The sequence below is a fragment of the Triplophysa rosa genome, linkage group LG17 (genome assembly GCF_024868665.1).
Source record: "Triplophysa rosa linkage group LG17, Trosa_1v2, whole genome shotgun sequence".
Classification (NCBI taxonomy): domain Eukaryota; kingdom Metazoa; phylum Chordata; class Actinopteri; order Cypriniformes; family Nemacheilidae; genus Triplophysa; species Triplophysa rosa.
In genome coordinates, this window is record NC_079906.1 from 13,547,606 (window position 1) to 13,567,385 (window position 19,780).

Below are 19,780 nucleotides of genomic sequence, written 5' to 3' on the forward strand. Positions count from 1 at the left end.
GCAATTGTAACACCGACTTTTTGTATTAAAATAAATATTATGATCAAGACTAATTAGTTTGAAATATTTTCAGGTTTTTTATTCGTCTTGCATATTCGATTTTGAATGTTTTCCATGTAGTGATGCATGGAGTAATGAAAGAAAAATCTTGAAAGCAAGAAAAAAAAGACATTGAAACAACAAATTCTTTTTCAGGTCTGTCACCTGTTTATTAGATTGTTTCAAAGACTTGAATGAAATGATTTGTTTGTCTAAAGAATGCAAACCAATCATTTATACTTCATACACAGCTTTAAGACTTTAGTCTGTGATATCCAAGTCGACACGTTTTTTATTAAAATGTGCTTCTTCAAAACGTGTAACATGTTAAAGTTAGTGTAATCAAAATCTACACAGAGAAAATAGAAAAACGTCTCTTACATTGCTGTTCTAGTCAAGCACCTGCACTAAAGGGATTTTGTACTTTACAACTGACAATATTAAAGCGTTACCATCTGCACCAATGTATATTACAAAGTCAAAGCAAGCGTCACATTTTTCTAGAAGCTAAAATAAAAAATGACAAGAAATCAGCACAGTGGGTAGTGCATGCGCTAACGACACATTTAAGAAAGCAGCTTAGAGGGACACAGGTTCGAATCCGGCCTGCGTCACGTCCTGATCCCATTCCCCTTATCTCAATGTCCAATAAAACCAAGTAGCTTGGATTGACACAAACTTTAACCCTTCGCAGCAAAAGTGAGCTTTTATCTTGTGCTAGCCAATGTGTCTTTTCTTTGGAAATTCTGTCCTACTGTGAGCATTGAGGAAGATATTTCCAAGAACGTAAAACTCATATAAACAAACATGCAGATGAGCTCAATTTGCAACTAAAATGCCACATTTTAAAGATTTACCCAACCTTTTAACTGTTAAATGAGTAAGTAAAATACAAATGAAATGCTTTGCATGTTGTACAGCAACCAAAGGGCACAAGCATGCAAACATTTTCCATGTGTGCTTATTTTGCTAGCATACATAATACAAATTCAAATAACAATTTTCAGAATACAGAGTTTCTAAAATTAATCATTGCTAAACATTTTCTTGGAAACAAGACATGTCAGCATTATAATCAATTAAATTAAACAAAAATCATGTTTTAACATTACAAAAAGTTTTAAATGATTGTTGTGTTTCAATGTGTTCTATAAACATTACATTTTAGCTGTACGCCATTTGACTTTTACAAATATGTGCAGCTTTAAACCATCGCTTGTTCACAAGGCACATGTGAAAAAATGTTCCTTTGTGTTTCAATGGGACATCCAGATTAAAAAACAAGTAATTTGTCGGTATTATATCCATCTCGCTCAAGTGTAGGTTTATTGTGTATGTTCACAGAACAGAAGTTTGATTACTTCTATGTAGGATGCCTGATATGTTCAGTCACCAAACCAGAAATCAGTCCCTGAATCAGATTACCCATCAGAAAAATACACAGAGTTCAGTACTTAAAAGTAGTGACAGTCATGTTAACTACTGTGCTTTTTATCACTCAGTAAAACATAAATACCACCGTAAAGATTGGACAAATTTTCTGGGTGATCACTGTTTTTAAAACAACAAGAACACTGTTTACAAACTGTCAAGTAAGTGAACTTGAACAAGGGCATACAATTCAGGTTGATGATGTCACATAAATATGATAATTATTTCTGAATATCTATCTACACTGCAGTAGTGTCTTCCTTGGGTTTGGCGCTGGGTGGGACTGGGATGGGACGGCGTCTACGTTTGGGTGCTTTGGGGGTCTGCCCGTTTAGAATACCCTTAGCCAACCCCTCCATATCTTCCAAGCCGATATTAATGGCTTCTGCCAGTTCCTTTCTAGTCACAGACACAAACTTTGGGTCCTCAGCCAATGAATCTAATCCACCATGTCTCAGTGCCTGTGGAATGATAGAAAACACAAGTAGTACTTTCATTTTGCCTGAGAAAGCCGGTAAATTTTGGCAAGTTGAAACAGTGGGGACAGCTGTAGCCTGGTGCAGTTTACCTGCTGAATGAGTTTGTTGGTGGCTGATGAATCTTCTCTTGTTGCTCTCAGGTTCTCTGAAGTGCCATATGATGGATTATAGGGGAACTTAGATGATAAATCAAACAACAAAGTTAGAGAGGATGCAAAAAATGCAGTCACTATCTAGTCAAGCTTTCTGGCTGTCTAAGTTGTATGTTAAAGCTGCTACCTGTCATTTGTACCTACAAAATAAACAAAAGTTTATTGACCTAACATAAGAATGAGGTTATAATAATTTTGTTGAGCTTTCTGGTACAATTTCACAGGAAATGTCAGTTTGATTGTAAATAATTATGTAAAATAACTAGGGCTGTCAAACAATTAATCGTGATTAATCACATCCAGAATAAAAGTTTGTGTTTACATAATATATGTCTGTGTTCTCTGCATATAAATTTTGTATTTATAACACATACACGCATATATTTACGGGGAAAAAAAAGATTTGATAAACTTTTATATATCATTTCAATTGTTGGTATTAATGTAAATAAATACATCTAAGTATTTCTAAATATATATACATGTATATACATGTTTTGTGTTTATACATACAAAATTAATATGCACAGTACACATTTATTATATATTATGTAAACACAAACTTTTATTCTGGATGCGATTAACAGCGATTCATCGTTTGACAGAACTAAAAGAACCTAAAATTTTATGTTTCAAACATAGATGCTGATATAAAAAAAATACGGTTTGGAGCTTTATGTTCAGGATTTTGTAAATCAACATCTGGTATATACATTTTATATATCTGTATTAATGTGACATCTATCCATACCTGTGTGTCCGTATCTGTTCTCACAGTAAACCCTGACAGCATCCTGTCATCAGCACCCGAGGCTCCGCCCTCATACAAACTAGAGTGTCCTATTGGTAAACATTTGATTTCTGTTAGAAAGGATTTTTGACCAAACTTATTCCATTTAATAAGAATACTGTGAACAGGATGAATGTCAATTCATTTGAATGAAATGTGGTAAAAACACACTTACTTGTATCCTGAGACTCGCTCTCAAATGTAATCCTAGATGAGATGCTAAAAACATAATCAAATAAGCATTATAAACATCATTATAAATATGAATTTTCCCTTATCATATACTTACTCATCAATGAAGTTGGCATTGTTGTTGTTGCTTGTTGTTTGGATGTTATCAGGGAAGAACTCGGTGTTAGGAAGGAAGACAGAGTCAGGGGGGGACTCAATGTCCTCCAGATGGGTCTCTGCAAACTGAAGGGGTCTCTGGCTAGTCACCTGTGTGGATAAAGGGCTGTTGGGCTCAGAGGCGAAGGGGTCCGCATTAATTCCAAACAGACCTCCTGTACGCTGTATGAATAGAGACACAGAGGCTGTAAGCCCACAAATACATGATATCAATCAATGAACGATCAGTTTGTCTGTAACTGCACACCCTGTAGATGCCCTCCTCTCCACCCTCCATTGCACGCTCGATCTCATCTTCTGCGATCAGGTCACCTGAGATGGCCCTGTGCAATTCAGGTGCTGCTTCCTCCTCGATGCTGCGCAGACCTGCCTGCAATTCCAGAAGAACACTTATGTCACAAAATTTACTCAGGAAAAAAATGTATCTGTAGGTTTTTCTCATCCGGTGTACCTGAATCTCAGCCGCGTTCTTTTTGGTTGGCCGGTAACCGTAATATTCCTCCTGTCGCTGCATGAACTTGCGGAAGTGTTCTTGAAGCAGGAAGGTGGCGTAGAACTTTCCTACGGTGACCTCATCCTCTACAGCCAATCAAATCACAGCTTATTCAGACTCATTGTAGCTCAAAACCAACTTGAACAACACACAAGAACAAGAAAGCAAGATGTAGCGGTTTGACAAACGGTTTCATTGTCATAGCTATCTCACCTCCAATGGGAGGAATGACCTGGTCCAACAACTTCATACTGGTCCGCTTCCAAATCTTCTTAATAATGGCTCTCAGCTCCTCGTTGGCCTGCTCGAAGTTTCCTAACAAAGCCAACACAAGTCTGTAAATACATAGTGTGCTGCAAAAACGTACAGTCCATAAACAATTATATACCTTCAGTTTTGATCTTGAGAGCGGTTCTGACCAATGCAAAGAGAGTGGCGTTGAAGGTCACTGTTCCGTCACTGTTTAGCGGCATGTTCATGGAAATCAGTCTCTGTGGTGAAGATTCACAAATAAACATTTGAAATCCACATTAGAATACAAACAAGCAAATTGTCTATATGGCGAAGAAGTGCTATCATCTGTCTTACCTTACACGCTGAACGGTGAGGACAAAATTTACCAAAGCCCAACGGTGGCTGAATCCTCCGCAGAAGAGTGACCACATCCAGATGTTTGATTCGTCCCCTTTATAAAGACAGAATGTACCTCATCATCTCTTGCTGCAAAACATACAATGCGGATACTCTGTATGAGACACTGGGTTCCGTTTCATAACTTACGTCGCTTCAGGGTCATACTCGGCCCAGATCTTCTTGAATTCATCCAGGTGATGCGGGCCGAGGATCGACCAATCATGAGTGAGGTAATCAAAGTTGTCCATAATGACGGCCACAAACAAATTGATAACCTGGAGGAAGGGAAGTATAACATTTTCCAAGGGTATGTCGCAATTAAATACTTGCATTTAGCATGTTTGAGAAATGCAAGCTTACCAAAAACGCACACAGCATGTAAAAGCTGAGGAAGTAGAAAACGGAAATGCTGGAGCCGCAGGTGTATTCCTCTCCAGGACCATAGTCTGATTTGGGGTCACAGAGTTTTCCATACATACAGGCCACCATGATTTTAGGCCATCTCTCTCCAGTTGCAACACTGTCAACCCAAACATTGATCATTGGCTATCACTGAACTAATAATATAGTTTTTAATATACTGTATTGTTTTTGAGACTGTATACATAGCTCAGATTATATAAAAAGATTTTGGAGAACAATGAGCAGCATTAAATTTCACATATTGAAAATTGTACATTTTACATTTTTTCTTACAGTACATGGTCAGCTCACCGAAATAATGACAGAACGGCTTGCGGGAATGTTTGGAAATTGTTGTTGCGGTTGATCTCTGTACCGTCGACCAGTGCAATTTTACCAAACATCTGCAGAAAGACAGAATTTGAGAAAAGACGGAAACAAGAACTGGAGAAAATACATGACATTTCAACAACTGGCTTAAATCAGCTAAGATTAAGCTCACCTGCATCCCAATGACAGCATAGATGAAGAACAGCATGACAATGAGGAGACCCACATGAGGCAGTGCCTGAAGAAATCACAAATCAACACAACCTATCATTATTAAAAAGAGTAAAGCAAATCCCATCTAAAAAAAATACTGAAAATATGTCTTTAAAGGTCCAGTGTGTAATTTTTTTGTAGAATCTATTGACAGAAATGCAATATAATATGCATAACTATGTGTTCAGAGTTGTATAAAGACCTTACATAATGAAGCGCTATGTTTTTATTTTCTTAGAATGAGCTATGTGTATTTACATACACCATGCACCATGTTGTTTCTACAGTAGCCCTAAACGGACAAACTGCTCTACAGAGCATGTTTCATAAATACGTTATCTCCTTCAGCAAAGAAGCGAAAACGTGACATGCGGCGCAACCTGACCGCTAGATGCTGCTAAATTTCATACACTGGACCTATAAAGACTGGAAATAAAACCCATGACTATTTATGCATAAAACACCATTTTCCCATCTGACCTGGAAGGACTTGATAAAAGTCCAGAGAAGATTCCTGATCCCTTCTGAACGATTGAGCAATTTAATGAGACGCAGCACACGGAACAGACGGAAGAAGGTGATGGTAATTTTAACATTTTCTTCATCCTATAATTAAATCAAATGATTTAATAACGCGTTAAATATTAACCCAAGGTGTATTGCATTGCAAACAAGGCAGACGGAGAGTTACTTACAGCTATAGCCTGCATTGGATTCACTTCCTAAAACATAAAGAGACTCATTTTTCTTTCATTTTTATCGTTGGTCCAACAAAAGTCATGTTTCATTTTGTATTTACTTTATATTATATACTACAAAGATCTTTCCATAAATTCATAGCAATATTCCTGTCAAACATTCATGCACAAAATAAAGCAATATAAAAATAAAGAAACAGGGTTTTTAGGCTCCAAAAACTGCAACCAAGTGTTAGAGACATGGCCACGATTGATCATGCAACACATTTAAATGACTTTTATACCCAAAACACACCCCTATACAGTAGGACAGTTCACCAAAAAAATCTGTCAAAATTTATTCAACCTCATGTCATTAAAAACCTGTGTGTACTCTGTGTAACACAAAAGACAATATTTTGAGAAATATCTCAGTAGTTTTGTGTGCATACAATGGAAGTCAATGGGGTCCGATGTTGTTTGGTTACCAGCGTTCTTCAAAATATCTTTTGTGTTCTGCAGAAGAAAGAAAGTCATACAGGTTTAGAATGACAAGAGGGTGAATAAATGATGAAAAAATTTCCATTTTTGGGTGAACTGTCCATTTAACAAGAGCCACCACATTGTCTAACAGCAACTAAGCAAAAAATGCTGATTAGGCCACTAAAGTCAAGCCTATTAATCGCTTTTAAACTGTTCTATCTTTTAATATAAGAGATGTAAGTTGTAGTACATGTGTGGTCACAGCAGACTCATGCGGTGTAGACTGATATTTACAGCACAACCGTGAAGACACCACAATCCTCCACTGGATTCCAGCGCAGTCTGAGGAGAACAGAGGACGGTTACATACATCCAGTGAGATGAAGATGAATGTGAAAAATGGCAAATGGGAGACAAACATGACCACAACACCAACAGTTACACATAGCATTTCAAGTGGTTATTTACAACAGTGAAGTGCATCAGGTCACTCTGGATAATGTGCAACGGTGTGGATTAAACAGTTATGTGAACGTGTGAAGAAAATGAGAGACTCGACACGTTCATTAAGACGAGTGAAATGAATCATGACCGGCTGCTGGTGAGTGAAATTGGTCGGAGGAGATATACAGTCGGCTGGAGCTATACCTCATGCGTACTATTGTTGTTATTGAATGCCTGATGCCCTCTTTGCTTCATGTATCACTAAATACATTGTTCACCATTTGGAACGCTTGTGTTTTGTAAGGACATTTAAAGTCCCTGTGAACCGGAAGTTGCGATCGTTTTTACTTCCGTATTTTGATGCATTTCAAAGTGAAATAGAATTTCTAATGAGAAAAATAGTGGCCGTGGCTTTCGTCTTTCTCTGCGATTTGATTGGATGTATAAAAACAGCTGTTGCATTTTGAAATGGAACTGGCAGCAGACAGACAGTTGAAGGGGAGGAGTTAACGGATGCTCCGCCCAAGCCGTCTAACATACGCCATTTAAGATGGATTGTCATTACAGGAAGTGCATTTTCAGATTTTAACTAAAGATTATGAGGGCACACGAATTTAAAAAAAGAGAATGAGCCACATTGATAAACTATTTACAATAAACGCTGCAATATTTCATGAAAAAATAGGCATTGTCATTTTTTATTTCACTGGGACTTTAAAGAGTACTTCTGGTGTAGCTGCGGCTTTGCGGAAAAATGATTTGTTGTTAAACTCACGTCAACTTCACTGAGGACCACGTCAACGATACTGCCGATCACAATGACAAAATCAAACACGTTCCAGGGGTCTCCAAAGTAACCCTGAAATAGACCAACAGAACTATGAATTATTGGTTGAAGCAATGTGGACCACTGGTTTCATACTGAGTGAAGCAGAAGTACCTTAGCTTTGAATGCAATGAGTTTGACGACCATCTCGGCAGTGAAGAGGACGGTGAAGATGAGATTGAGAGTGTCTGAGAGTTTGGTAATATAATCGGCCTGGTTGCAATGCTGAATCACAGAGAAGATAAGAAACAGCATAACAAAACAACCATTCTTGTATTGAACTCAATTCGTAATGTTATATGCTGCTTACCTGCATTCCGAGACACAGTGTGTTGAGCATGATGAGGAAGAACATGAGATACTCAAAGTAACAGGAGGTTACGAAGTACCAGACACGATACTGGTGTGGATTTTTGGGGATGTAGCACTTGAGGGGTCTCGCCTTTAGCGCATACTGCACACACTGACGCTGATGAAGGGTAAAAAGACACAAAACAAACATGATATCGCAGAAATGCAGGATGTACAGGAAGTCTTGTTGCCTGCAACATCATTGATCTAAAAAGTGGGTGGTGCGTGAGGCATAGTAGGTGCATGGCTGAACAGCAGGGGGTCTAATAATTATTGCTTGATCTCAGTCTAATTGTTGGGATGAAAAATAAAAACCTTCTTTTTTTAAGTGTAGTAAAACAAAAAATATAAAATGCAAATGGATACTGCAAACAGAATCTTATGATATTAAATCCCATCTGTCTTTAGCTGGTTACCTGGTTCTTGTCAAGCTCACAGTCTTTATACTCCTGCTCTCCTTGCTCTTGGAAAGTGACGATGACAAAACCAACAAAGATGTTCATCATGAAGAAGGCAATGATGATGATGTAGATGATGAAGAAAATGGAGATGCCCACTCGATTGTTGTACACGGGACCCGAATCCACTGCATCCGAGTCTATGGCTGTATATAGAAGCCTGTTAAAGGAGAGTAAAGGACAATTTTTAAAACTAGATATTTGCTTTCTATTAGACTTCTCAGAATGAAACTTCTAAAAAAAGTCTCTTTAAAACTTCAGTTTTTTAAAACTAAAGATCTAAGCTGTACGTGTCAGTAGTTGAATGTCTTTCCAAAGACTCACTCTGGCCAGCCCTCAAACGTGGAGATGGTGAAGAGAGCCAGCATGCCGTTCAGCACGTTGTCAAAGTTGAATTTGCTGTTGACCCACTGTCTCTGATCCACCTCCATGTCATGAAGAGAGCTCTGCACATGCTTTATAAATGTTCCGCTGAGAACAACCAAGAATTTCTCATCAGCACAAAGCAACTTCATGAGTAGAAAAAGGTTTTCATGAAAATGAAATACTCACTGACACTCCATTTCTGTCTTCTTCAAGGGATCCGTACATGAATATAACTTGCCCTGCAGAGATAAATAAAGTAACACATTCAACAGTACTGCCTTCATTTAGAAATAAAAAGGTTACATTATATAATTTGGTTTGTACCTTGAAAAGCTGAACTCCAATGCAGGAAAACATGAAGTCTAAGAGCATGGTGACCAGGACGATATTACCAATGGTCTTTATGGCCACAAACATACACTGGACAACATGCTGGAAAGTCAAATGTAAGTATATTTAGTCTAAGTGGTATTGCTATATACATTTTGATGTTTAGATGGAAGTAAACTCATTTCGTGTCTAAATACAAATGGCACAAATCAAAGGTGAGTTAAAGGGACAGTTCACTCAAAAAGGAAAATTCTGTCGTCATTTACTCACCCTCATGGTGTCCCAAACCTGTAAAAATTTCTTTGTTCTGCTTAACACAAAGGAACTAAACAGATCTCATCCCCCATTTACTGCCATAGACATGAAAATAAATACCATGGGAGTCAGTGGGGGATGAGATCTGCAACATTCTTCCAAATATCTTTCTTTGTGTTCAGCAGAACAAAGAAATGTTGGGTGAGTAAATTTTTGAGTGGTCTATCCCTTTAAGAGGCAGACATACACACCTTCAATCCTTTGGCTCTGTTGATGGCTCTTAAAGGTCTGAGGACCCTCAAAACCCTGAGAATTTTCACCACGGAGATGGTGCTAGACCTGAACATACAAACCACACGCTTACACATTCAATTCAGTAAAGATCATAACTAAAGAAAACATGTGGATATGTCAAATTATACGTCACAATAGATAGCACACAAACTCACTCCATTCCCATAGACAAGAGTGAAACGCCCACAACGATGAGATCCAGAATATTGAAGGAGTTTCGGCAGAAAGAGCCCGTATGCAGGAAAGCTCCATAAACAGTCATCTAAAAATACACTACAGGTCAGGACCGCATGAAAGGTCAACCACACAAATCTGTACATTATATAAAGCCAGCAGGTGTGTACCTTCAGTACGATCTCAATGGTGAAGACGGTCGTAAAGACGATGTCGGCATAAGCCAAGACCTGTGAAAATAAATGAACGAACAGATGTTTATGATCAGATATTTAGACAAAATAGTCTCAGCTGTACAGCAGATCTGTGAACAGAGCGTTTGCTACCTTGTTTCTGAACGAACGGGGGTCGATGGGGTCTTCAGCGGCCAGAGAGATACTGCTGAGGAGGATGAAGAGGAGAATGATGTTGGTGAAGGTGGTGTGGTTGATGATCCTGTGGCAAAGCTTCCGGAACCTTTTAACAGAAAAACACAGTTTTCGTTTTTAGAGCAATGTTGCAGAACCGTTAAACCAACGTTTAAAAAACGTTAAACGATGTTAAAGAAAAAGAGTGACATTTTGTGCAGTTTTAAATGTTTGAAAAATTTTGTTTTGTCAAAGTTGTGACAATGACTTGTGAAAGCAAGTCTTCGCAGCATCTTGGAAGCATAATATAGAATGGACTGAAAATGACACAAACGTGTTAAGATGAGATTATAACTGACATTAGAGTGAAATTTAAACAAAACATTACTGTACAGTTATAGGAGTCTGTGCATACACAAGCATTATAGAGTCATTTCATGGGCAAGAAGCCTCACTTATTCTGTGGGCCGAAAATGAAGAAGGAGCTGGCTTCAGGCATGGGCACCACTGTCTCCTTGAGCTGCAGGTCGGCCATGGGTCTGGGTCTAGCGCTGCTGGGAATCTCTGGTTCCTCTTCTTCATCATCACCTGAGCAGAAGATGAAGGTATGAGCAGAATTACTACTGTTCAAACAAATCACGTGCATATAAAATGTTTCTGTTGATTCAGCATTCATCGCATTCATCGCATTACTTTACAGCTTTGATCTTTAAGCACAATCTAAAAGCTGTTTATGTTGTAATGCTCATTTCATTTTCACGGCTCGAGAAACGAATCCAAACAGGCATCACAGTGGTTTGAAATGTGCTCCATAAATGAGCTTGTATATGGGAGCTAAGAATAAGTTTTACTTATAATAGAACAGCTTTCTCAGAGCTTTCCTTTCCGTGTTTAGAGCTGTACCGTGCGACCCGAGACAGCATTTTATGAATTGCTTCAGATAATATTTAAAACCTTAGAGTTTATCTTCGAGCCTCACCTGGAAAGTCTGCGGGAGGAAAGGGATCCTTCACTTCATTCACATTTGATTCAAACTCGTCTATCTTGAGCTGAGGCACAAAAATAGAACCTGTTTCATTTGCTGATATTTCTTTCAAAAATAAATAAATTAGCACTTTGAAACAAACAAGTTGAATGTTTGCTTTGTTAACAAGTATGTGTTTACTTTAGCTGTGGTGGGCATCCCTTCAGCTTTCGACCTGGACTCCATCAGTCTCTTGGCCATCAGGGCCTTCTCCTCCTCATTCTTCTCTGGCATGGATCTGATTTAATAAAGGAGAGAGATACTCACTATAGGTAATACATAGCCTAATTATAACAAAATTACGACATTTCTCTGCTTCATATGAGGCATCATGTAAATGAAAAAAAAATGTGATAAAGTGTCACCTCATGAGCTTTCTTCTTGCTTTCTCCTCTGCTTTTTCTTTCTGTGCTTCTGTCAAACTCTCAGCTTCAGCCAGATTGTCCACAGCGATGGCCAAGAACACATTTAAAAGAACGACTGACCGACAGCTGGTTAAGGAAATAAACCCTTCTTCACAATAAAATACCATTATTGAACCTAAAACAACACAAAATGTTCAAAGGATACAGTTTCCACAGAAATAGAGGGCTATGAAGTAAATGCTGACAAGAATTCCCGGAGATGCAGGTCCACCATGAGCCATGATTCCATTGAACATGATTGTGTCCCATTCTTCTCCAGTTAAGACCTTAAAACAAAGACTGACTGATGTCACATTCACTTATAGGCGAAGGTTGCAAAATAGCATTTTTATCACTATAGCTGTCAGGGTACCTGAAACACACTGATGAGGGCCTGAGGAAAGTTGTCAAAATTGCTGCGCTGTATCTCTCTGTCGGGGAAGTTGAATTTCCCGCCAAAGACCTGCATGCCGAGGAGGGCGAAGATGACAATGAAGAGGAAGAGGAGCAGGAGGAGGGAGGCGATGGATTTGATTGAGTTGAGTAAAGATGCAACCAGGTTACTAAGTGATTTCCAGTACCTAAAGACCAATGAGAGAAAATACACATTTTGTAAATAATTTCAATTATTGACACACAAGTATGATGATCAGAAACTGAACACATTCATATACAGTATGTGTTATATTTTCAAAATCAAACTTTTTACTTTTCTTAAAATGATAGTTGACCACAAAATGAAAATTCTGTCATCAAACCTGTTTGACTTTCTTCCTCTGAACACAAAATAAAATATTTTAAGGAATGTTTGTAACCGAACAACGGCAGTACCCATTGACTTGCATTGGTTTTGTGTACAATAGAAGTCAACGGGTACTGCCGTTGTTTAGTTACCAGCATTCATCAAACTTTTGTGTTCTGCAGAAGAAAGTCATACAGGTTTGATATACGATGACACAGTTTTCATTTTTGGGTGAACTATCCTATTAAACAGACTCTTCAGTTCTTTAAGAAGCTGAAATAAGTGAGTGACCATACCTTGTGAGCTTAAACAAGCGCAGAAGTCGTATGCATCTCATAACAGAGATGCCCAGTGGTGTCATGATGTCCGATACGACCAGGAATACCTCAAAAATGCCGATCGTGACCACAAAGCAGTCAAATTGGTTAAAGACTGACATGAAGTAGGATCTCGGTCCAAATGCATACATCTTCATAACCATCTCAAGCGTGAAACAGCCGAGCAAGATTATATTAGCAGTGTCTGCAACCAAAAGAACAAACTCTTAAACTTGTTTGTACTGCCAAAAAAAAGCTAACTGAATGGGAAATAGGTGCATTATCAGACAGACCTTGAAAATTTGTTAAGCCTCGAGTCTGCTGGTGATGCTCCGTAGAAATGACCAAAGTGTTGAGTAACACAACGAAGATTACCCACCAGCCAAAGAATTTAGATTTCACCCAAACATGACACTTCTTTCGTAAAACAACATTCCAGCGACGGGCTAGTCGGCTGTGGATTACAGAGCGAACATTGGAAAGCAATGAAATGCAGTTTTATGCATGATGCACAGTTTTGTTTTGTTTTTTGGGAGGGGGGAGGATGGCATTACATACTAGAAATATATCACCCGGTTGAGCCCCTCCATCTGGTATAGGCTGTCTGTCTCTGATCCCGTGTCCCTTCTAGAAAGAAGTGCTGTAAGGCAAATTAAAGAAAGCTTAATATTACACTTTTCACACTCAAGTAAAACAGACAGACAGAGAGACAGACAGCAAGCGCCATTACCCGCCATATCTTCATCCATTTCAGCCTGAGTGATCCACTCCATGTAACCTTTCAGATCCTCATCCATCTGTTGTGTCTCTCGTAGCTTCTGGTACTCTCCTCGCGAACGGGACTTCTCTCTTTCCTTAGTAAACTCTCTAAAACAGAAAGAACACATCTCAATTAGGACACAAAGCAGTTGTGTTGCCAAATTCAGTGCAGAGTTGCCTGCTCACGTTTGCATCTTCTATGTTGTCCAAATATAAATAAGGTTTTGAGAGAAACTATGTACCATATATACAGTGAATAGTACAAAAGCTTAAAAACATCAAAAAAATGTACTAATACCCGCTCAGAACTCCAAGAACCAGATTGAGAATGAAAAAGGATCCCAGCATAATTAGAGTCAAAAAGAAGATCCAAGGCCAGTCATTTCCCAGAGCGTCATTGACCTGAAAAATCAACTCATCCATTTACAAAAATGAATAAATAAATGTCTTTTTGGAGTATTATAAATGTGTTGTCGGTCTTGTTTTCAGTCTATTTATAATTAAGTATATCGTCATATCATGATCTCTGACAAATATAAATAGGAGCACCATCATGTCCATAAGTAATTACCCAGTAGAGCACTTCAGTCCAGCTTTCCGTTGTGATACACTGAAATACTGTAAGCATGGCAAAGCCAAAGTTGTCAAAGTGAGTGATTCCAAAGTTAGGACCAGGCCAACCTGCCCGACATTCAGTGCCATTGATGGTACAGGGACGCCCGTGTCCGGCCTGAGCGCAGGGTGAAGGTTTCTCATTCTCTCTGATAGCGATGATATCTGGAACAGAGGAATCATCGATATTAATAAGTTTACTTGCATTAATGTTTTAGTATATTCACATAAAAATGTATAAGGTTGTTTTGAATCTGTGTTTATTAGATGAGGTTTCAAGATATACAGTATTGAACTCACTAGTGCCCTGATAGTAACACGTCTTGTGCATTTTACACTTGAACAGCTCCAGGCCCATAATGGCATAAATGGTGACCATGAAGAAGACCAGCAGACCAATATGGAAGAGAGGCAACGTGGATTTCATAATAGAGCTCATCACCACCTGCAGGCCTGAAAGACAAGAAGTATAGCTGTAAAATCCAATTGATCAGATGATCTTATCCATTTGTCTATTTGATATAGAAGATATCAATAACATTATGTATGCTCTTTAAAATCATGTATTTACATTGAAAAAGCTGGTAAGTATTTTTAAAAGGTTCTTACTGGGAACTCCTGAGACGAGGCGCAACGGTCGCAACACTCGAAACGCCCTGAGCGCCTTCATGTCAAAACCTCCACCCTTCTCTTTAGGAACTCCACCTACTGAGTTAATAGTGTCGACAACTAGTGTGAACAGCCTGTGGAAGCAGGTTGAAAGTTTCTTTCAAAGGACTGTTCTTTGGGAACATAAAACAACTAAAAAATAGACAGGTACTTTATGACATTCTTTAACATTTCTTAGGCTCCACAGATGAACCAAAGTGATGCACATTTGAAACAACATGAGACTGAGTAAATGTCAGGATTTTTATGACCTGAGAGATTTAAAAACGACTGAACTTCCAAAATCTCCTCTTACCCCATGAACACAATGACAAAGTCTAGTATGTTCCAACAATTTCGTAAATAGGCTCCATCATGAAACAGAAGCCCATAGGCTATTATCTTCAGAAAGCACTCCAACGTGAAAATGACCAGAAAGATGTACTCCAGACTCTCCTGCAAAAACAGAGAAAACAACAATAAAGAGAAAGCAATGTTACGTGAGAGATTAATGCCATGTAAAATATTATCAGTATATGTATAAAATAACTCTGATAACCAGATAATTTTATTAAGATCATTTTTTTAATATGTTATCATGTTTTCTTTGTGTTTTATTGTGTTAATAAGCTGTATATATTTTGAGTAATTATTACTTAATCAAAACAACCCAACTGCAGTTTTGTGGAATGCACAAAAATGATCTGTAATCTGTTTTTGCACATGAACTCTTCATACATTGCTTAAGTTGCTTAAACATGTTAACCCCATATTTTATTATTTAATAACTTCACATTGTATACATATTTAAGGTAGTTTCAGCATTCCAGGATCTATATTTCACATGTTGCCATTTTGGTCGCATCAAAACAAAACAAAAAAGCAGGTGATATCAGCTTTCAGTCACATTCCAAAGAAATGAAACGGAACTTATTATCTTGAAATGACTGTTTACATCCCAGAAAGGGCTTCATTTCAGTTCAGCAGTACTCCAAGAATGTACACATGTGCAAAACAATCTTAGTGCCACACAAATCTCAAGGCCAAATTCCAGGCCAAGTCAAACAACTGTTCCCGGATCTGTTGTGAGAGTCTAATGTGTGTGTTTGCCAAGCTTGCATTGATTCGTTTGTGCTTCTTATTCTACAGTAGAGGTCTTTGACCTAATTCTGAACACGTCTTCTGAGATCAACTCTCAGCTCCTGTTTCATGACTTAGTATCTGAGGTATGGACGGCCCACCAGCACAAGTCACTGTAACCCCAGGGAGGAGCAATGGGGAGTAAATACAAGCGCTGGGCTCAGATTTGTGCCATTTGAAATGTAATGACACCCAGAATATGACTGCACACACTAGTGGAAAGAGTGTGTGACCTAGATACCTCCAATAAAGCTTGAGTCATGTTTGTGTAATACAGTAGATTTTTCATTTCTTTTAGATGTCGATTCAGCCAAAGTATTACAAATGGAGGAACACAGATCGGCCACATTAAATCATGAAAAGCAATTTAGCAACCTAGAAACCGAGTTCTGTGGCCACATGGAGTAAATGATACCATCAGTGTGCAAGTCTGCTGGACAGCTGATGTGAGACAACACAGTCATTTCAATAGAATGTCGATTAGAACAATCATTTCACATGCGTCACTAAAGATCCCCTTCTGACAGCTGAGTGTATCTTTAAACCCCACACTCATGCCTTTGGATCTCAGAGATGCATCTAAACCTGCCTGCGCTGCAACTCACAAACCAGTGTCTAAATATACAGCTCACATTGCAAAACCAGCTACAAAAGCAACTTGCATTTAATCATTGATTTTAAATTTTTTTATTGATATAAAAAAGTACACAAAAATAAAGTAGAGATGCACCGATACTATATTTCTCCACCGATACCGATTATTTAGAGTTATATCTGGCTATATAAAAGATAACATTAATATTTCTTAACTTTCTGAATGTTATTAATTCTTATAATGACTATTAATATTGAACATCAAACTGGTGATGTTTCTTAACATTTTTATATACAGAGCTCAAATTCATTGCATTTTCCAGTCCTCTTTTGATTGACAGGATATATCAGCCTTGATCATCGGCTGTTTTTGAACTATCGACCAATAGCTGATTATTGGCCGCCGGTGCATCTCTAATATTAATCCACAGCAGTCTTTTTCTAAATCCAGAGAAAAATCCAACAGGGCAAAACTAGAAGCACACACGTACAGTATCAGTTTCAAGTGACATGCACCTCCTAGCCCAAGAGAGCCAAAGAGCTGAGCAGGCGAAATGCTGAACAAAACTTTATCTTGTATATGTTTACTTTCTCAGGTTCTCTGGAAACAGACCAGGTGCTGTGTCTGAGACATGTCTATCCATTTAATCCAGTTAATCTAGTTTTATACAGGCATTCTCAAGGTCTCAAGCTTCTGAAAGGGGTAGTCTCTCTGGGAATCTCCTGGTGGGGTTCATTCCTGGAAGGGGACTCACATTCATCCTCACTACAGATGATTTTAATAGAATTATTTTAGTATTTCAATCAAATCTATGAATGTGTCAGTTATCGACATAACCGAGTGTGAATAGAGTGTGAACTTGCATCTCACCAGTGTTAAGTTAGTGTTGTTGGTGTCCTCTTCAGGCATTGGAAGAAACACAGCCAGAGCTATACAGTTAGCAAAGATGGTTAGCAGGATAATGATCTCAAAAGGTCTGGAGGAAGCTGATCAGGAAAACATTTAGGATATGAGTTGAACCTTAACATATTTTAAAGGTCCAAAATCATTACTAACCAAGCACCAAAAGCGCATGATAGCTGGCTTTGGTGAGTTATTTACTAACTGGCTGGTAACTTTATTAGCAACTGCAACATAATCCATTATTTACTAAGTAAAATTATAAGAAGGAAAGTCAGTTCTGTAAATTTACTATGAGTGGATGACCAATGATAACTTGGTTATTAGCACAATTACCTCAGCTTTTTCTAACTTGTGTTGTAATTCTGGGAAGTCCAGAATTCTTAGCCTATTATGTCAGTTGGTTATTAATCTAATTGGGGCCCGTCAATTCATCAGTTATCTCTAAATCAGGCCCAATAACGGTCCTATACATCCAGCCTGCAATTATTACATGCCGTTTGCATTTCTGCCACTAGGGGCCTAATGGAGAATTTCCCTGCCAACTCAGCATCGTGTCCACTAGTGATCCCAAACAACAGCTGTGCACACCCAGAATATTATTCAACTGTTTAAATACACTTATGCAAAACAGACTCCAAAATTACGCCTCCTATTTGACCCATGCAAAAACGATTTTACACAAAGTTAGCTTCTGAATTCTTCCACTTTTTGAACTACGCAGGAACTGAAAGTCACAATTGGCCCTATTAGGCAAACATTTACTCTTAATGTCAGTTTTGTGTCAGAGGGTGACCTCAAAGAGGGAAGTTAACAAACTGTTTCCAACCATTACTGAACTGCTGCATTTTTTTGTATTTTGATATCTAGATTCTTATGATTATGTAAAATTCTTACAGCATTCAGTGACATAAGTCTTCATGTGTATTTAATCATATTTCCAGAGAGAGCCCTTTAATTATGTTTGGTAAGACAAAAATCCTCCAGGTGTACAACACAGCTTATAACAATGTTGAACTCCAAAAGCTGTCCACTATCCAATTGGACAATTAGCACTGAGATAAAGTTTTATTGGTAAAGTTTTGCCATTTGGCTGTAAATAATATGAGGATCATCCCCTTATCAGCATCCCTGTGAATACCTGAGCCAACTGTTTGTCTGTGGTGAGCTTCACACATAACAAAAGCTTAACACCATAATTCAACAGGCATGCAGACAGTTATGATGGGGGATTAAATCAAACAAATGTGTCAATGTCATGGGTCATATATCTCACTTTTAAAGGCATACTTCACCCAAAAATGAAAATTCTGTCATCATTTACTCACCTTTGAGTTGTTCCAAATCTGTATATATTTCTTTGTTCTGATGAAAACAGAGAAAGATATTTGGAAAAATGCTTATAACCAAACAGATTTTGCCCCCCATTGACTCCCAGAGTAGGAAAAATGACTTTATCATTTCTTTTTGTTCTGTTGAACACAAAAGAAGACATTTTGAAGAGTGTAGGACAGCAAACAGTTCTGGGGAAATTTTGACTACCATTGTATTTTTCCAAAGAATTTTCATTTTTGGGCGAAGTATCCCTTTAACTCAAATAGCCGAGTAAAGGAAAGATAATAGCTATGGTTGTGAGCTTTTTCTGGCGTGCATACCTTTCTGTGACATGCCCAATAGCACTGCCTATATTCCATTTACACATTAAACATCAAACCAATCCAAAGCTTTGCCACTAAAGGCGAGATTGAAGGATACTTCCATTCCACAATGTTGATACAGGTCTTGCGGAAAGGGTTTTTGAGCGTGAATAAGAACAGGGAACGTGGAGGTCGAGGGTTTCCTCCAGTGGCCTGCAGTTTCTTCAGCTTCTCCCTCTGCTTTCTCTTTAGTTCTTCCTCATTCATGATGAACGAGGCCAAAGCTGCTGTCCCACCGCCCGACTCCATGTTGAATCTTCTCAAATCTCCACAAAACGGAAAAGAAATTCCCTTTCTTCACTCGTATCGCAAAATCTGATGTAAGATTCCAGGTTTAGCAGGTCTTTGGTCTCCTTAAGTCCAGGGCAGGTATTAGTATGGTCCTAAGCCTCACTCCCTCTGTGAGGAAGGAACTTCTTGGCCCTGGCCCCTGCTGCAAAACTACACCAGACAAGGAGACATCAGAGGGGCAGGGAGCATTTAGACACAGCTGGTCCCTTATGAGGGATATATATAGACAGGCTGTCAGTGTCCATTCTTGGGGTGCGGGGGCAGGTGAGGGGAGGGGGGCGGCCTTGGGGTGCAGCGGTGAAGAAATGATAGTAAAGAGAACGAATAAAGTTCTAC

The 19,780-nt window shown here is 38.5% G+C and overlaps 1 protein-coding gene across 1 annotated transcript; it reads right to left on the minus strand.

Annotated features, from left to right (window-relative positions):
- Positions 1–117: 117 nt before the first annotated feature.
- On the minus strand, positions 118–19,607 carry cacna1sb (calcium channel, voltage-dependent, L type, alpha 1S subunit, b). Its single transcript, XM_057357043.1, has 45 exons — positions 19,212–19,607; positions 17,427–17,532; positions 15,138–15,277; positions 14,783–14,916; positions 14,474–14,626; positions 14,133–14,338; positions 13,860–13,963; positions 13,533–13,669; positions 13,361–13,442; positions 13,096–13,256; positions 12,782–13,007; positions 12,117–12,324; positions 11,910–12,030; positions 11,705–11,819; positions 11,481–11,577; positions 11,295–11,364; positions 10,771–10,903; positions 10,295–10,424; positions 10,139–10,198; positions 9,950–10,056; positions 9,752–9,839; positions 9,240–9,347; positions 9,102–9,154; positions 8,874–9,020; positions 8,508–8,709; positions 8,051–8,209; positions 7,855–7,965; positions 7,690–7,773; positions 6,765–6,812; positions 6,006–6,032; positions 5,791–5,916; positions 5,270–5,335; positions 5,080–5,171; positions 4,726–4,885; positions 4,513–4,640; positions 4,321–4,417; positions 4,121–4,223; positions 3,946–4,047; positions 3,691–3,818; positions 3,487–3,609; positions 3,181–3,401; positions 3,067–3,110; positions 2,853–2,941; positions 2,039–2,125; positions 118–1,931 (listed from the first exon to the last, which is right to left on the minus strand). The coding sequence occupies exons 1-45, from the start codon at positions 19,400–19,402 to the stop codon at positions 1,710–1,712; spliced, it is 5,496 nt and encodes a 1,831-aa protein (XP_057213026.1). The 5' UTR covers positions 19,403–19,607; the 3' UTR covers positions 118–1,709.
- Positions 19,608–19,780: the final 173 nt, after the last annotated feature.